Genomic DNA, 17,109 nt, shown 5'->3' on the forward strand with positions numbered 1-17,109 from the left:
AGCTTGTTTTCTTTCCCCCTTGCTTTCAACCAGCCATGGCAATGGCCCCACGTTTCAGATGAGGTAGGCAGGGCTGGAAACGTTAGGGGACAGGGAAGTGCGTGGAGAAGGATCCACTCAAGGCATCCCTCCTGGGCCGCACTAGAAGTGCACAGCTTCTCGGAAGACCATCGACTGGGGCTCTGGCTCCAGCAAGTCAGGCACCTCTAAGAGCACCTTAGGCTGGTCTCGGTAAAGGTGCTGTCCGCACCCTCGTCCGGCCAGAGGCCAACCCTATTGTTCCCAGAAGGCTGTGCGACTGTTCTCCGGCCGCCCGCTTTGGCCCTGGTCAGGCGGCCATTGTTAGTAATAAAGGATTAACATCCGGGCTTCTCCTAACCGACAACCACCACCGAACGCGAAGGAAGCCTGGGCTTCCGAGCAACCGCCGGCATCCGGCGGTCAGGTCCCGCCCCCGACCCCACTGATTGGAGGGCGACGCGAGCGCCGGCGAGTGATTGGTACGCAGTGTCACAAAGGGGCGGGGTCGCGGCGGCGGCGGAGCGTTGCCCCTCGGAGCCTGCAGCAGCGTCGCTCGTGGGGCCGCGCCTCCTTAAAGACCTGCGGGCGGGCGAGCGAGTGGAAGAGAGCCGGTGAGGGCGAGCGGGCCGGATGGGGAGGGCGCCGAGGGCCGCGGGCCGCTGAGTCGGGCCGCGCTGTTGCCGCTGGCCTCTTGGCTGCGCCCCCTCGCCGCCGCTGCCCCGAGACCGGCCGGTGGGCTGCCTTGGCGGAGGAGACTGTCTCCACTTTCCGTCCCCCCGCGAGCGCGACGCGGGGTGCCCGCCCCGCCGGACAGGTGCTGCCCTTCGAGTCGCCGACTCTGACGCGGAGCCTGACCTCTGCGGTCCTGATCGGGCCAGTGCGTATGCGTAGCCGGAGTTTATCCTGGAGGAGCACGGGCTGCGCAGGTGACTCCGTCCTCTTCAAATGTCTGAAGGCTCGAGAAGGCTTTGGCTCCGAAGAATTTCCCAATCCTGCTGGAAAACCGATTTCAGAGCTTAGGGTACAGATGCGTGACGTGGTGGATTTAATTCTGAAGCTTATATTTAAAACTTACGGATATTTCCAGACATTACTAAAAACAGTTCATTAAAAGTTGGTATATTTAAGGGCTGCATAATATGCTGGATCTCTTCATGTCGGGAGAAGAGTTTAAAAGAACTGCTTTTGTATGAGTAATACTCTTTAGAACAGAGAAGATAAAGCTGATTTTGAGTTACTGAAATTACTCAGCACGGGTCCTGCATTACCTGTCTTTCATTTCCCTTACATCTGTGGTGATTGTATTTTAAGAACTTTTTCAGAAGACGAGAGAAATATTTTGGAAATTGATTTAGAAATGTTTGCTACCATTACTCTTAGTAGCTAAGCATTTTAAAAAAATTATTGGTGAAAATTCTGGAAGGAATTTTTTTCCCCCTGCATTCTTCCTTTCTTTTTCCTCTTCTGCTTTTTTCTTTTTTAAGCTGTCCTTGTATCATGTTCCATCCTGTTTTTGATTCTTCATTGCCCCTCATTTTCCAACATCTTAGCGTTCCATAATAAGCTCAGTCAAGCATATTCACCCACAACTTTCAGAAGGTGTCCTGATGGAGTGATTTCTACTACTGAGGAAAGGTATAATTATTTCTTAGAGGCATACATTTCAGTTTGGAATTTAATTACCAGTCTTGCTTCTTTTTGGATGTTGGAAATTACTGCATGATTAGGACCCAAGTTTGTGGTAGTGTTGTTCTGGTACCAGTGATGCTCTTCTAAGTTGCTGTTTTTTTAGACCATAATTACTGTATCCATTCTCATTGTAGATGAAGGGCCTCCAAATTTGTCTTTATGTTACCTTCTCCCACCCCTTGTTTAGTATATCCAGGGTATTGCTGTGGAAGTCTACTGTGGTGAAAGAAATGCTTTTTATGTTTTGTCTATGAATTCCTTGGGCAGGCACTAGTCACCCATGGCTTTATTTTTCTAATGCTCAGTTTAATATTCCTGACCCCTGACCTCTCTTACGAGATCTCTTACTATGTAGATAAGAGGGCTCTTGGCTTTGAGGGTACAGACATTGATAATTCTGTAGTATGTTCTTGTTTGATATAGCATGATAAGTATGTTCTTAAGAATCCACATTCTATCCAAAGTCATATTTTGAATCCAAAAGCAGTCATTTCAGTGAGATGGAAAAAGGGGTTAGGGGTTCATTTTATACATTCATTATTCTGTGAATGTATGAAGGAAATGAGAAACACAGCCTGAGCAATACAGCCATTTATTTGGCTTTTACATGAAAGTAACGATCTTTTACCACCATTGCCAGCAGTAGTATTAGCACAATACTTGCTTGGAAAATCCCATGGACGGAGGAGCCTGGTAGGCTGTGGTTCATGGGGTCGCAAAGAGTCGGACACGAGTGAGCCACTTCACTTTCACTTTGTGTTGTTATATTTATTATTCATTATTTTGATAGTATGACAGCACGTGAAGCAGCTGTGCTGCCCGCAAAAGCTTTCCTTCCGTCATATCTTCAGGACCTTTCGCAGTATACGCACAATGCAATTCAGCTTCCCTAGTTAGTTAATTGTGTTAAATATACTTCATTGTATTAAGTATGGGCCAGAGTACTGGAGTGGGTAGCCTATCCCTTCTCCAGAGGATCTTCCCAAACCAGGGCTTGAACCAGGGTCTCCTGCATTGCAGGTGGATTCTTTATCAGCTGAGCCACAAGGGAAGCCCTGTATTATAGTTTTGTTCCAAAAATCAGTGGAGAGGGTGAAAATTCATTTACTTTCTCATTGAACAGCCTTTTAATGTGCACCCATATGAACAAAATACTGTTAGGTGATGGGGCGGTAAATTCTTCCCTTAAGTAGCTTACAGTTAAGCAGAGTAAAAAAGCCATCTTAAAAATGAAACTGATTGTAATGGGTGCAGTGTATTATGGAGGTCAGAGTGTGAAGGGGGGTAACCACAAAAGACTTTGTGGACCAGCTACTATTTGAGTTGAGTCCTGAAAGGTCATAGGAAATTGTCAAGTGGCCAGGTGTGGGGATGGCAGTGAGGAGCGGAAAGCAGGAGCAACGATATACAGACCATGTATTCTGAAGCTGCAGGTGCAAATGATTAGCAGAGAGAAGGCCAGAGGTATTGCAGGATGGGATGTGGTATGTGTATAAATGAAGTAGGGCTTGGCAGCCTTTCTAAGGAGTCACATCTGTAGACAGTGGGAAGCCACGGTGGGGCCTTGAGCTAAGGAATAACATGATCAGTTCTACATTATAACAAGATAGCAGTGCTCTAAATTGCATGTTATTAGTGAAATGCAAATTAAAGCAGTGAGATACCATTTGGTTCCGTTCAGTTCAGTCACGTCCGACTCTGCGACCCCATGAATCGCAGCACGCCAGGCTTCCCATGACATGCCTGTTGGAATGGTCAGAATCCAGACCACTGACAGCGTCAGATGCTCATGAGGGAGTAGGGCAGTAGGCGCCATTATTCATTGCTGGTGGGAAAACAGTGTAGAACAGCCGCTTTGGAAGACAGTTTGACAGTTTCTTAAAAATTAAACATATTTACCATAAGATCTAGCAGTTATACTCATTGGTATAAGTCAAAAACTTAACGTCCATACAGAAACCTGCATGTGGATGTTTATAGCAGCTTTGTTTATAATTTGACAAAATTGGGAATCAACCAAGAGGTGTCCTTCAGTAGGTGAATGGATAAATAAACTTTGGTACATTCAGGCAGCAGAATATTTTTCAGTGCTCTAAAGAAATGGGCTGAATCAGCCCATGGAAAAACGTAGATGAAACTTACATGCAAATCACTAAATGAAGGAAGCCGATCTGAAAAGGCTACATACCGTATGATTCCAGCTGTGTGACATTTGAGTGAAGTTGCTCAGTCGTATCTGACTCTGTGACCCCGTGGACTGTAGCCCACCAGGCTCCTGCATCCATGGAATTCTCCAGGCAAGAATACTGGAGTGGGTTGCCATTTCCTTCTCCAGGGGATCTTCCCAACCCAGGGATCAAACTCAGTTCTCCCACATTGCAGGCAGAGGCTTTAACCTCTGAGCCACCAGGGAAGCTTAGGAAGAGGCAAAACTGGGGGGATGGTGAAGAGATCAGTAGATCAGTGGTTGCCAGGGATTGAAGGGAGAGAAGGATAAAGAGGCAAAGCACAAAGGATTTTTAGGGCAGTGAAGCTGTTCTGTGTGTTACTATAATGATGTTACTACAATCGATAGAATTTGTAATACCAAGAGTGAACCCTAACGTGAACTGTGGGCTTTGAGTGATGTTGCTGTGTCAATGTGTTCATTGATTGTAACAAATACACTACCCTTAGGTAAGTTGTTGGTAGTGAGAGGCTGTGCGTGTGTGTGGGCAAAGAGTGTATGGAAACTCTGTTGTTCAGTTGCTAAGTCGTGTCTGACTCTGCAGCACACCGACTCCAGCACTCCAGGCTTTCCTGTCCTTCACTGCCTCCCGGAGTTTGCTCAAATCCATGTCGATTGAGTCCGCAGTGCTCTGTAGCCATCGTGTCCTCTGCCGCCTGTTTCTCCTTTTGCCTTCAGTCTTTCCAGCATCTGGGTCTTTTCCAGGGAGTTGGCTTCTTTCATCAGGTGGCCAAAGCTTCGGAGCTTCAACTTCAGCAGCAGTCCTCACAATGAAAATTCAGGGCTGATTTGCTTTCGTATCGACTGGTTTGATCTCCTTGAAGTCCAAGGGCCTCTCAAGAGTCTTCTCCAGCACCACAATGCGAAAGCATCAGTTCTTTGGCACTCAGCTTTCTGTATGGTCCAACTCTCACACCTGTACATGACTACTGGAAAAACCATTGCTTTAACTATACAGACTTTTGTTGGTAAAGTGATGTCTCTGCTTTTTAATGTGCTGTCTAGGTTTGTCATAACTTTCCTTCCAAGGAGCAAGTGTGTTTTAATTTCATGACTGCGGTCACTGTCTGCAGTGATCTTGGAGCCCAAGAAAATAAAATCTGTCACTGTTTCTACTTTATTCCCTTCTGCTTGCCATGAAGTTACGGGACTGGATGCCATGATCTTAGTGTTTTGAATGTTGAGTTTCAAAATAGCTTTTTCACTGTCCTCTGTGCTTGGAGACTCTACTTTCTAGGAACTCTGTACTCTCTGTTTTATCTTGCTGTGAACCAAAACCTGCTCTGAAAATAGTTTATTTAAGCGGAAAACAAATTCAGACTTTAGGCTATCTTAGGTTCATTTCCTTATTTAGTCTGCATGAGTGGTTTCACTGCAGTGCATTCTAAAGTCAAATATTAAGTAATTTTAAAATTTTGTGTGACCTTTTCCCCCTTCTTAAATATAATTAAGAATAAAATAATTTCTGAACTGTGTGATATGATACCTTAATCCAGTTTTCATTAAACTTTCCTTTTTTTAAAAAAAGATAACACATTCTAGAGAATGGATCAGAAGAATGAAGGGCAAGAGTCAAAGACCATAGCTGGCTGTCAAAATGTCTCCATTAAGAGCTAATTATGGCCTGAACCACGTCCTAATCAGTGAGGTTGGAGAGGGTCATGTATTATGGAAATGTTAAGTTGTCCTGTTAGAATTGGTCACATCTGGATACCTTGAGGATTGTGAAAAAAATCTAGAATGATTCCTAGATTTCTGGCTTGAGCGACTAGGTTGATGGTGGCACTCTGTACCAGGACGGAGACTAGGACAAGAAGGAGGTTTGTAGAAAAAATGGTTAGTTTTGGATGTGTTGGATTTCAGGTGTCTGTGGAAATCATGTCTACAGAATGGAGATATAGGTTATTAATTAAACCACACGTTTTAAAAAAATAAGTGCTCCCTCACATTGTTAATGAAAAGTACAGTGAGTTCAGTGATATATGCTTTGCCAAAAAAAAAGTAAAACGTATCATTCATTTTTCTCCTTGATTTTTGCACTGCTCCTGTGTTCCCATTCTGTTCGCCTAGTCTTCCGGATATTCTTCCCCCACTGGGAGGTTTTACCCATTCAGTGTGATTCAGATGTACAGAGGCTATAACATTAGGCTTTATATTGGTTATGAATGCAACTTGTGTATTTCAGGAAAGGATGTGCATAACATTCAAGGTCTTGCAAATGTATACCTACATGTTGAAGCCATTGGTTTAAGTATCATTAACAAGAAGACGTATAATTGTTCAGCATACAGTATGCATAAGTAACTGCTGAGCTCTAGTAAGATAAAATGTAGCAAATACACCTATTCTTGATAATCTTGCATTCTAACTGGTAGGGAGTGCTTTCAGAGACAATTGTGAATAAACAATCGTGAATAGTTTAGGAGTAGACATAGTCAGCACTAAAATGAATTCTGGGCTGTCTGGAAGATTGATATAGTCCAGAGTTGTTCAGAAAATCTCTGGAGGAATGAGACTTTCACAAGGGCTTGTTAAAAAAATTATTCTTGTTTTTTAGGTATAAAACTCAAAACATGAGCAACCATATATATAACCACTGTTCAAAGCTGATTTGGCTAGAACTGGAATACAGTTGCCTGCAGCATATTCCAGAGGAATTGGAAAAGTCCAAGTGATGGGTAACAGAAAAGACCCTCCATTCTTCAATGAAGATAACGTGGGACCATTTTGCTACAGACTTCCTTTTTATGATACCATGGAGCTCTTCATTGAAACACTGACTGGAACTTGTTTTGAGCTGAGAGTTTCACCCTTTGAAGCTATTATTTCGGTGAAAGCGAAAATTCAAAGATTGGAAGGTACTAGTCCTTTTTTTTTTTAATTTTTAGGATATGAGGATTAAATTTGTTCAAGATTGTGTAATCCTTTTTTAGCTTTTCTTGTGGAGAAATGTCAACCATACATGAATTAGAATCAGATAATGAGTCCTTAAATAGCCCCTCTCCCGCCTCAGCAGTTACCATGAACTGTCTTGCTTCCATGCCTGCATTTCCCCCACTCTTCCTTTCTGCCAAATTTTTTGAAGCAAGTCCCTGGCATTATGTTAATGGTGTGAAACAACATTTTAAAATGGTTTTCAGCAGGTTATGATGATGAGCGGATTCTGCCGTAACTACATTACAGTAATAATTCAGTGGCTCTTTTTACTTTCTTACAGCGCTTGGTGAATACTATTTTTTTTTTAATGTGGAGATTTTCTGAGGAGAGTTTTTGGTGTACATTTACATAGATTTGAAGTTTCCTCAGTGTAGAGGGATACTGAATGCTGTATAATATCTCTTTTTTGACTGGTGTATTTGTGAAAAGTGTTACGAGTTACTTTGTGTTAAAAATTAGTCTTTTTCTTTGGCAGATTTCTGAAAGAAGTGGTTTTTTGCCATTTACAGTTGTTGAAATACAGTAAACACTAGAAATTTGTTCCATGTAACACTAAATGGATCTTTGCCTTTTGAGCCAGCTAGAACTAGCTTATAATTTAAGGCAGAAACTAGCGTTGCCCTCCCCCGTTTAAGTTCAGCATTAAAGAAGGATGAGGAGGATTGGAACTTTTTATCTTTGTAAAGTCAAAGATCTCGGCCTTTGAGCTTCTGAACGATAGTCCATTCTCTACTTTGCTCTGCTTTTTATTTATATGATGTAACGGAAACTTTTTAGGAGCAGGAAGATTAATAAAAAACAAAACCCTCTTGTGTTCTAAATAATCTCTGCATTATTTTCTTGCTTTCATGCATAATCTCTGAGCAGCTAAAGCACTCTAGAGGGAATCCTGTTTAGTTGTCTTAATGTCAGAAGAGTAAATTTGGGCTTAGGGAAGATTAGGGACTCATCCAAGAGAACTGTTTACTGACAGGGTTGGACAAGAGCCAAGATGTAGGGAGACATTGTCAGGATAAGAGCGGTGTGCTTTGTAGTTGTTAGACAGTTGGATCCTAGTTTAGACATGCAAAAGAAATATGCTTATTGAGAGATTAGATGAGGTAATGTAAAATCTCTGCTGTCTTTGTCTGCTAGGGACGTCATAACAAAATACCATAGCGCAGGAGGCTTAAAGCACAGAAACTTAACTTTCTCACAGTTCCAGAAGCTGAAAGTCTGAGATCAGGGCGCCAGCACGGTCAGGTTCTGGTGAGGCTTTCTTTCTGACCTGTAGGTAGGTGTGTTTTCGGTCCTCACACGGGCACATCTTATAAGGATGCGGATTCAGCCATAAGCGCCTCCCCCTCACGACCTCGTCTGAACCTACGAACCTCCCAAAGGCCCCACCTCCAGATGCCGTCACTCTGGGGGCTTGGACTTGGGGATGTATATTTGGTGGCTGCCGCTCAGCTTGCAGCACGCTCACCAGTGGCCGTGCTCCGTGTGCTCAGCCACGCCCGCTCTGCGGCCCCGTGGACTGCAGCCCGCCAGGCTCCTCTGTCTATGGGAGTTCCCAGGCAAGAATACCGGAATGGGTTGCCGTTTCCTCCTCCGTGGATATTCCCGACCTGGGGATCGAACCCGAGTCTCTTGTGTCTTCTGCATTACTGCGGCACCACCTGGGAGGAGAGAGAATCCTTATTACAGAATATGCCACTGTGTTCCTCACTTAGGCTGGGAATGCCTTCAAACCAGGATTAGCATGCTTAGCGATCAGAGGAGCAGCATAGAAGAAAAACTCACTCCTGAGACTCACCCACTTGGGAGCAGTTCACTCAGGTACCTGGAGACCTAGGATCAACTCTCTCTGCCAAGGGCTGGACTGTCATCAAGGGAGCAGAAGGGTGGGAGGCACCTCTAGTGGTCAGTAGATCTTAATTCCTGTTCCCATTCCCCGTCCTTATAGTCCTCACCCCTTCTTTCCTTCCTATTTAAGCTTTGGTAACTCCTTGGAGCATGTGGGCAGGGACAGTCACTCTTCTTCAGGAGGCTTCAAGAGGGACTCCTTCATGTAAAGTATGTTTTAGTCCTTTAGTAGGGGACCTTTCTATTTCCACCCTGGGCAGCATTTCAGAGCGACATTCTGGGTCAGTCTCCCAAGATAGAGGAGGATGGAATAGGGCAGAGGTGACACTGCTCGGTCTAAGCGTTCGGGACGACAGCGTCTCTGCTGGACTGCTTTTCCTGTTGGGCGGCTTTGGGAAGTTGGGAACTAGAGCATCACAGAAGATAAGCGGGGAGATGGAGAGCACTGCAGAGGAAGGCGTGTGCCGGATAGACATGGTGAGGCTCAATGGGAAAGGAGCAGTACCGACAGGGGAGCTTCAGTGGGCCTTGATGGGCCAGGAGCACTGAAGCTGCACTGCCTGATTTCAGATTACCAGCTGAATAAATTACCCTCTCTACCTCAGTTGTGCTAATTAAAAGTGGGAATAATAATACGTATGTCAAAGAATTGTTCTGCTGAACGAGGAGCACTCAGCAGAGCTTCTGTGCCCTGTCAGTCTGTGCAGATAGTGCGATACGTGCTGAGGAGTATAAACGCTGTGCGCTCGGAAGAGACGCGATTTAGTTCTGAGTTTCCGGAGAAGGGAAATTGGAGCTTATCATTACGTAGAGCAGTGATCTGTAGAGAAGAGTACATAGTACTCAGAGGATAGGAATTTGGAAAGAAAAAATGTGCCAAGAAATGTAAGGAATTATTGTTGGCTGGTTCTTTATCCAGTTCTTAATTCAACTGGTTCTTAATCCACTATGGGCAGCGGATTCCCTGGGCTTGCCATCAAGTCATTGGCGTTACTGCTTCCTAATAAAGACTTCTGTTCATGGGATAGGATTGTTTTCCTGGACAGTTTCATGCGTAGATGGGACCATGTTAGTTCTGACCAGTGAGCTATGATGGAAGTCTCCCTCAGCCTGAGTCTCTGAGTGGCGATAGTGAGCAGAGCCCTCATCGTGACATGCAGTAGGCATGTAACTTATGCAGAGAATAAGTTAAATGTCACTTAGACCAGTGACAGTTTAGGCATGGTTTGGGCTAAGTTCAATTTTACCTACTTTATTTTGCCTCATACAGTATTAAGTAGGCATCCTTTTTTTTTTTTTTTTACTTTATAAATAGCTATCCAGATGCCACTTGCTGAGTCAGTCTCATCTCTCCTCGTTGCTTCGTGCCTGTCTCTGCCGCAGCTTTGTGTGCGCACGCGCCTGCCCACCACCCGGTGCGCCTCCCTGTGCCAGTCTCTGTGAGGCTTCAGGCTGCCCTAGCTGCCTTGCTTTGCCTCCTCGGTCCTCTTTGGGTTTCCCTGAGAGCTCCTCCATGGAAAGAAGCTGTGTGCTGTAGCTCTTGCTGCTGTAATCTACTGCTTTACACTAGGGTCCTGTTAGTGTGGCGGTGATGTATCAGGGAGGGGAAACTGCTGTCTAATGATGAAATCTCAGTCTTTTAGCAGGCCCGTGTGTCTGGGGCAAAGTGTTTCTTAGCCTCTTACCTTTCCCCACCAGATAATCACTTAGCTGAAAAAGCAAGACCAGAGGAGTCTGGAATCACTGAAATATCCTTGCACCAGGTGAGATCAGCCCCTAATAAAGTGAGCTGGCCTCCATTATGGAGAATGCTCTGGAATTTCTCATAATGTTTATGTCCTCCTCCCTCCGCCTGAGCTGTAGGGGAATCTTGCTTGACTTCTGAGTAAGGACCTCATGGAGTTTCTAGAGATAAAACTCTGAAAAGTGTTACAGCTCCACGAAGACTGTGACTTCAGGGACTCCTCAGTCCCATGTCAGCCCATACTCAGCCTCTACCAGATCATGAAACTGCCATTTAAACTTTCCTTCCAGCTTATGTCTCTGGAGGCTTCTGCTGCAGGTAAGCAGATCTTGGCTGTAACTCTCTGGATTTCCCTATCTGTAGATTTGGAGGTGGTGGTTTACCATCCTGCCTCATTTCTCTGGTGGCTCCAAGAAAAGTTGTTGAATTTCAGTTCAACCTTTTTCTTATTGTAAGGATGGGAGTGGCAGCTTACATGCCCTTTACATGTTTTGCCTAAAACTGGAAGTCTAAACTTTCTTCTGAATGTAACCATTTATGATTTAAAATTTCCTTCCAAGAACTGTGTTAGCCAAATCCTACAAGTTTTCATAAGTTGAATTTTGTTGACATTAAATTCTCAGTGTTTGTTTTACCAAAAATATTTATTTTACTATTTTAAAATTATGTTAGGGGCTCTGTAACCACAGTTATATATAGAATTGGATACATTTGATCACTTTTTAAAAAAGAGTATTTATTTTAATGGGAGGCTAATTACTGTGCAGTATTGTGGTGGTTTTTGCCACACGTCACGTGAATCAGCCGCGGGTGCGCACATGTGCCACCATCCTGAACCCCCTCCGCTCTCCCTCCCCGCCCCACCCCTCGAGGTGTCCCGGAACGCCAGCTCCGAACGCTCTCCCTCAGGCACCAACCTTCCCTGGTCTTCTGTTTCGTGTGTGGTAATACACACGCTCTCACACAGCCCCACCCTCGCCCTCTCCTGCAGAGTCTAAACATCTGTCTTTACATCTGGGTCTCTTTTGCTGTCTTGCATACAGGGTTATCATTACTGTCTTTCTAAATTCCATATATACGTGTTAGTATACTGTATTGGTGTTTTTCTGTCTGGCTTACTTCACTCTGTATAATCGGCTCCAGTTTCATCCACCTCATTAGAGTTGACTCAAATGTATTCTTTTTAATGGCTGAGTAATACTCCATTGTGTATATGTACCACAGCTTTCTTATCCATTCATCTGCTGATGGACATCTAGGTTGCTTCCATGTCCTGGCTATTATAAACAGTGCTGCGATGAACATTGGGGTACATGTGTCTCTTTCAATTCTGGTTTCCTTGGTGTGTATGCCCAGCAGTGGGATTGCTGGGTCATAAGGCAGTTCTATTTCCAGTTTTTTAAGGAATCTCCACACTGTTTTCCATAGTGGCTGTGCTAGTTTGCATTCCCACTAACAGTGTAAGAGGGTTCCCTTTTCTCCACACCCTCTCCAGCATTTATTGTTTGTAGACTTTTTGGATTGCAGCCATTCTGACTGGCGTGAGATGGTACCTCATTGAGGTTTCGATTTGCATTTCTCTGATAATGAGTGATGTTGAGCATCTTTTCATGTGTTTGTTAGCCATCTGTATGTCTTCTTTGGAGAAATGTCTGTTTAGTTCTTTGGTCCATTTTTTGATTGGGTCGTTTTATTTTTCTGGTATTGAGCTGCGGGAGTTGCTTGTATATGATTTGATCACTTTTTATAGTTTATACTCACTCCCAATATTCTGACCAATATTGTAACATGTTTTCATTTGTCTCTAAGATCTAGCAAACTCTTTTACTCCACTTTTGAATGAAGATAAAAACATAATTTTATATATTTTGATGTACAATTTTGCATATTGTAAAATTCACTATTTTTAGTATTATATCCATTTTCTAGGGCTGCCATAACAAGGTACCTCAAACCAACTGGCTTAAAGAATAGAAATTTATTGTCTCATAGCTTCAGAGGCTTAAAGTCCAAGATTAGGGTGTTGGTATTATCAGTTCCTTCTGAGGGGTCTTAGAGAAAATCCGGAACATGCCTTCTGCCTGGCTCCCGGTAGCTTTCCGGCAGTCTCTTCTGTTCTGTAACTTGCAGAGGCATCACCCCAGTCTCCTTATATCTCCCTGTGTATGTCTGTGTCTGTCTCTAGATTTCCCGTTTATGCTGACACCAATCGTACTGAATTCAGTTCAGTTCAGTCCAGTCCCTCAGTCGTGTCCGACTCTTTGCGACCCCATGAATTGCAGCACACCAGGCCTCCCTGTCCATCACCAGCTCCCAGAGTTCACCCAAACTCATGTCCATCGAGTCGGTGATGCCATCCAGCCATCTCATCCTCTGTCTTCCCCTTCTCTTCATGCACCCAATCCCTCCCAGCATCAGAGTCTTTTCCAATGAGTCAACTCTTTGCATGAGGTGGCCAAAGTACTAGAGTTTCAGCTTTAGCATCAGTCCTTCCAAAGAACACCCAGGACTGATCTCCTTTAGAATGGACTAGTTGGATCTCCTTGCAGTTCAAGGGACTCTCAAGAGTCTTCTCCAACACCACAGTTCAAAAGCATCAATTCTTCGGCGCTCAGCGTTCTTCACAGTCCAACTCTCACATCCATATATGACCACTGGAAAAACCATAGCCTTGACTAGACAGACCTCTGTTGGCAAAGTAATGTCTCTGCTTTTGACTGTGCCATCTAGGTTGGTCATAACTTTTCTTCCCAGGAGTAAGCGTCTTTTAATTTCATGGCTGCAGTCACCATCTGCAGTGATTGTGGAGCCCAAAATAAAGTCTGACACTGTTTCCACTGTTTCCCCATCTATTTCCCATGAAGTGATAGGACTGGATGCCATGATCTTTGTTTTCTGAATGTTGAGCTTTAAGCCAACTTTTTTTACTCTCCTCTTTTACTTTCATCAAGAGGCTTTTTAGCTCCTCTTCACTTTCTGCCATAAGGGTGGTGTCATCTGCATATCTGAGGTTATTGATATTTCTCCTGGCAATCTTGATTCCAGCTTGTGCTTCTTCCAGCCCAGTGTTTCTCATGATGTACTCTGCATAGAAGTTAAATAAGCAGGGTGACAATATACAGCCTTGACGTACTCCTTTTCCTCTTTGGAACCAGTCTGTTGTTCCACGTCCAGTTCTAACTGTTGCTTCCTGACCTGCATACAGATTTCTCAAGAGGCAGGTCAGGTGGTCTGGTATTCCCATCTCTTTCAGAATTTTCCACAGTTTATTGTGATCCATACAGTCAAAGGCTTTGGCATAGTCAATCAAGCAGAAATAGATGTTTTTCTGGAACTCTCTTGCTTTTTCGATGATCCATCGGATGTTGGCAATTTGATCTCTCCTCTGCCTTTTCTAAAACCAGCTTGAACATCAGGAAGTTCACGGTTCACGTATTGCTGAAGCCTAGCTTGGAGAATTTTGAGCATGACTTTACTAGCGTGTGAGATGAGTGCAATTGTGCAGTAGGTTGAGCATTCTTTGGCATTGCCTTTCTTTGGGATTGGAATGAAAACTGACCTTTTCCAGTCCTGTGGCCACTGCTGAGTTTTCCAAATGTGCTGGCATATTGAATGCAGCACTTTCACAGCATCATCTCTCAGGATTTGAAACAACTCAATTGGAATTCCATCACCTCCACTAGCTTTGTTCATAGTGATGCTTCCTAAGGCCCAGTTGACTTTACCTTCCAGGATGTCTGGCTCTAGGTGAGTGGTCACACCATCGTGATTATCTTGGTTGTGAAGATCTTTTTTGTACAGAATTAGGGCCCTCCATAAAGACCTCATTTTAACTTGATTAATTTATGAAGACTCTGCAAGTAAGGGCAGATGCTGAGGTTCTGAGGGTTAGGACTTAGGCATATGAGCTCTTGGGAGACGCAGTTCCTCCCGTAACTAGTCTGTGGTAATAGTCGTATCATATTGACAGATGCTGCTGTCGCGTTACTGCCACCATGATCCAGGTATAGAACCGCTCCATCACCCACAAAATTCTTCTGTGCCTTTTTGGTCAGCTTCCCTTCAAGCCTGCTGCCTGACATCGGCCAACGTGTTTATGTCCTCATAATTGTACCTTTTCCAAAATTTCGTATAACTGTATACAATGGTATATAACCTTTTGAGTCAGCTTTCTTTTGCTTACACATGATACACGTGCATTTGAGGCTTATTCATATTGTTCCGCACATCAGCAGTTCATTCTGTTTATGGCTGAGTAGTGTTCCATTGTGTGGATGTACTATGCTTATTCATTCCTAAGTTGAGGGACCTTTCGCTTTTTGGTGATTTTGAATAAAGCCATTTTTAAGTTTCATGACAGTTTTCTGTGGGTGCATCAGTTTTCATTTCACCTGGGTCTGTTTAGGAGTAGAATTGCTGAGTTGTGTTGTAAGTGGTTTTTATACTTAATATGAAACTGCCAAACTTTTCCAGAGTGGCTGCACCGTTTTGTATTCCTGTGATAGGGTCTCAAGTTTCTAGTTGCTCTGTATCATCAGAACATGGTATTGTCTGGGTGTTTCTGTTTCTTTTTTGCCATTTTAATAGATACTGGTGATATCTCACTGTGGTGTTAACTTGTGTCTCCGTAACTGATGATTTTGAGCATATTTCTATTTGCCTGTTGATTACATCTTCTTTGGTAAAGTTTCTATTCAACCTTTGCCCATTTTAAAAAATTGAGTTGTTTTCTTATTATTGTGTTGTTAAAGTCCTAGTGTTTTTAAATTTTCCATATGTTTCTTTGTGTCCTCTTTGACCCCTGAAGTTTTGGAAGTACCCTTTTATTTCCATACTTCGGGGAATTTAAAAGCTTCATTTTACTATTAATTGTAAATCTAATCCCAGACGGTCAGTACACAGACGACTTACGGTGAACACGGTATTTATGTGCACAGCTGTCTTTGAATCTTACAGCAACCTGGGGCTCTATAAAAATTCATGTGTGGTATAAATGAAACAGGAAGAAAAAATTTGATGAGGTAGATTATTGACGTTACGAGTTCAAGTGTATCTTAGCAGAGTGGGAGGTTGGCTCCAGTGTAAACCTTTGTTCTCCAAACCACACAACCACTGTGTTCTTTTGTTTTGTTTTCCCACCTGCTTTCTGGAATTGCAAGATGCTCTAGGATCATCTTGTATATTTTGTGCCCTATCTTAGAACTAGCCATTTCTTCAAGAAGCTCTGGTTCCTTGTTTTGAAGTATGGTGTTAAAAACCAAGATCTGGGCATGACAATTGATTTTTCAGCAACAATAATAGAAACCAGAAGACAGTGGAATATTATCTTTACAGTGCTGAGAGAAATAACAGTTTCTACTTAGAATTGAATTTAACTTTCAAGGGTGAAGACAAAATAAAGACATTTCCAGACAAAAACAAAGCTTGAATTTCCTAACAACAAATTCTTGCCAAAGGGGCTTCTGAAGGATATTTCTTAGAATGCAAATGATCCCTAAAGGAAGTTGATGATGCAAGATGGAATGGCATATTTGTGGGAAAATCTAAGTAAACGTTTACTTAAAAAAGCAGTATATGAAGGTTTGAAAAAATTGAATTAAAATCCTAGTAACTGGCATGCAAATCAAGGTGGAATTGTTCATAACGGAAGTCACAAGGCTCTCGGCGTTGTTCATGAGGAGGATAAAGATGTGATTAGCTTTGGACTTTATTTTGTTAAATATGATCATTTAAATTTCTAACTTCATCACTTGAGATTAGAAATAGAATTAATTTCGAAATGGCAGAAGTGCCTCACCTTTTCCCATCATTCAGAACTAATACACGAAGGAGGCAAGTGGATAAAGCAGAGCAATTAGAATGCACAAAATAAGGTCGTAAAAATGAATAGAAATACGTCAGTAATCCCCCTAAGGTAAGATGGATACAACTTTCTAACTGAAAAGCTATTAGCAGACTGTTGTTTTTTTTTTAAATCATATCAAATGCTGTGTGCCAGAGACCTAATCTAAAATAAAAGGCCCTCAAAATGTTGAAAGAATTGAAAAAAGTATACCAGGAAAATACTAACCTGAAGAAAGCTGCTGTGTCTGTATTACTAAAGTAGTTTTGTAAATTCACTTCAAAGGTAAACCTGTGAATCAGTTTTGTGGAGGGATATTCCCGGTAGTCTTGTTGATAATGTCAGAAATCTAGCAACAAGTTGAGTGACGACGCTGGAATCCATGAGTTGTGGTATCTGTAAATATTTGTGCCGTACGGTGGGATCAAATTCTGTGGACTGACAACAAGGAAAACTAATGAAATAGTAGCTTTGTACACGGCGTGGATAAATTAAGAACAGTGGTGAATTAAAAAAAACAAGACAGATGAACACAGGATGGTCCTACTTATGTAAAGGTCGGAAGGCGGCACAGAAACCACTGTCGCTGGGAGCAGAGCATTGGCGGAAAGCAGAGGCATCAGTCACCCCCATTCAGCACAGTGACGTCCCCTGGGTGCATCGAAGAGGGTGCAGATGTGGAGAAGCAGGAACATCTTTCCTTTATGTCCTTCACTTGGTATAGTCGATATTTTTAGTCATTCTAGTAGGTATAGTGATGTCTCATTGTGATTTTAATTTGCATTTCTGAAGGAAATGGCACCC

The 17,109-nt window shown here is 43.1% G+C and overlaps 1 protein-coding gene across 12 annotated transcripts in view; it reads left to right on the top strand.

Annotated features, from left to right (window-relative positions):
- Nucleotides 1-506: 506 nt before the first annotated feature.
- ZFAND4 (zinc finger AN1-type containing 4) overlaps nt 507-17,109 on the top strand; it is a 55,888-nt gene continuing 39,285 nt past the window's right edge. For 8 of the 12 annotated variants that reach the window (XR_011253075.1, XR_011253076.1, XM_069572306.1 and 5 more), the window contains exons 1-2: nt 507-1,656; nt 6,495-6,795. Coding sequence is in view for 10 of the 12 variants with exons in the window: in XM_069572306.1 (XP_069428407.1) it covers nt 6,612-6,795 (184 nt within the window). In the remaining 2 variants the exon portion in view is untranslated. Of the gene's footprint in view, nt 1,657-6,494; nt 6,796-10,638; nt 10,782-17,109 lie in introns of those variants that run through there. The other 4 variants (XM_069572308.1, XM_069572307.1, XM_069572311.1 and 1 more) reach the window with 4 other exon arrangements.

This window comes from Ovis canadensis, chromosome 25 (assembly GCF_042477335.2).
Source record: "Ovis canadensis isolate MfBH-ARS-UI-01 breed Bighorn chromosome 25, ARS-UI_OviCan_v2, whole genome shotgun sequence".
Taxonomy (NCBI): Eukaryota; Metazoa; Chordata; class Mammalia; order Artiodactyla; family Bovidae; genus Ovis; species Ovis canadensis.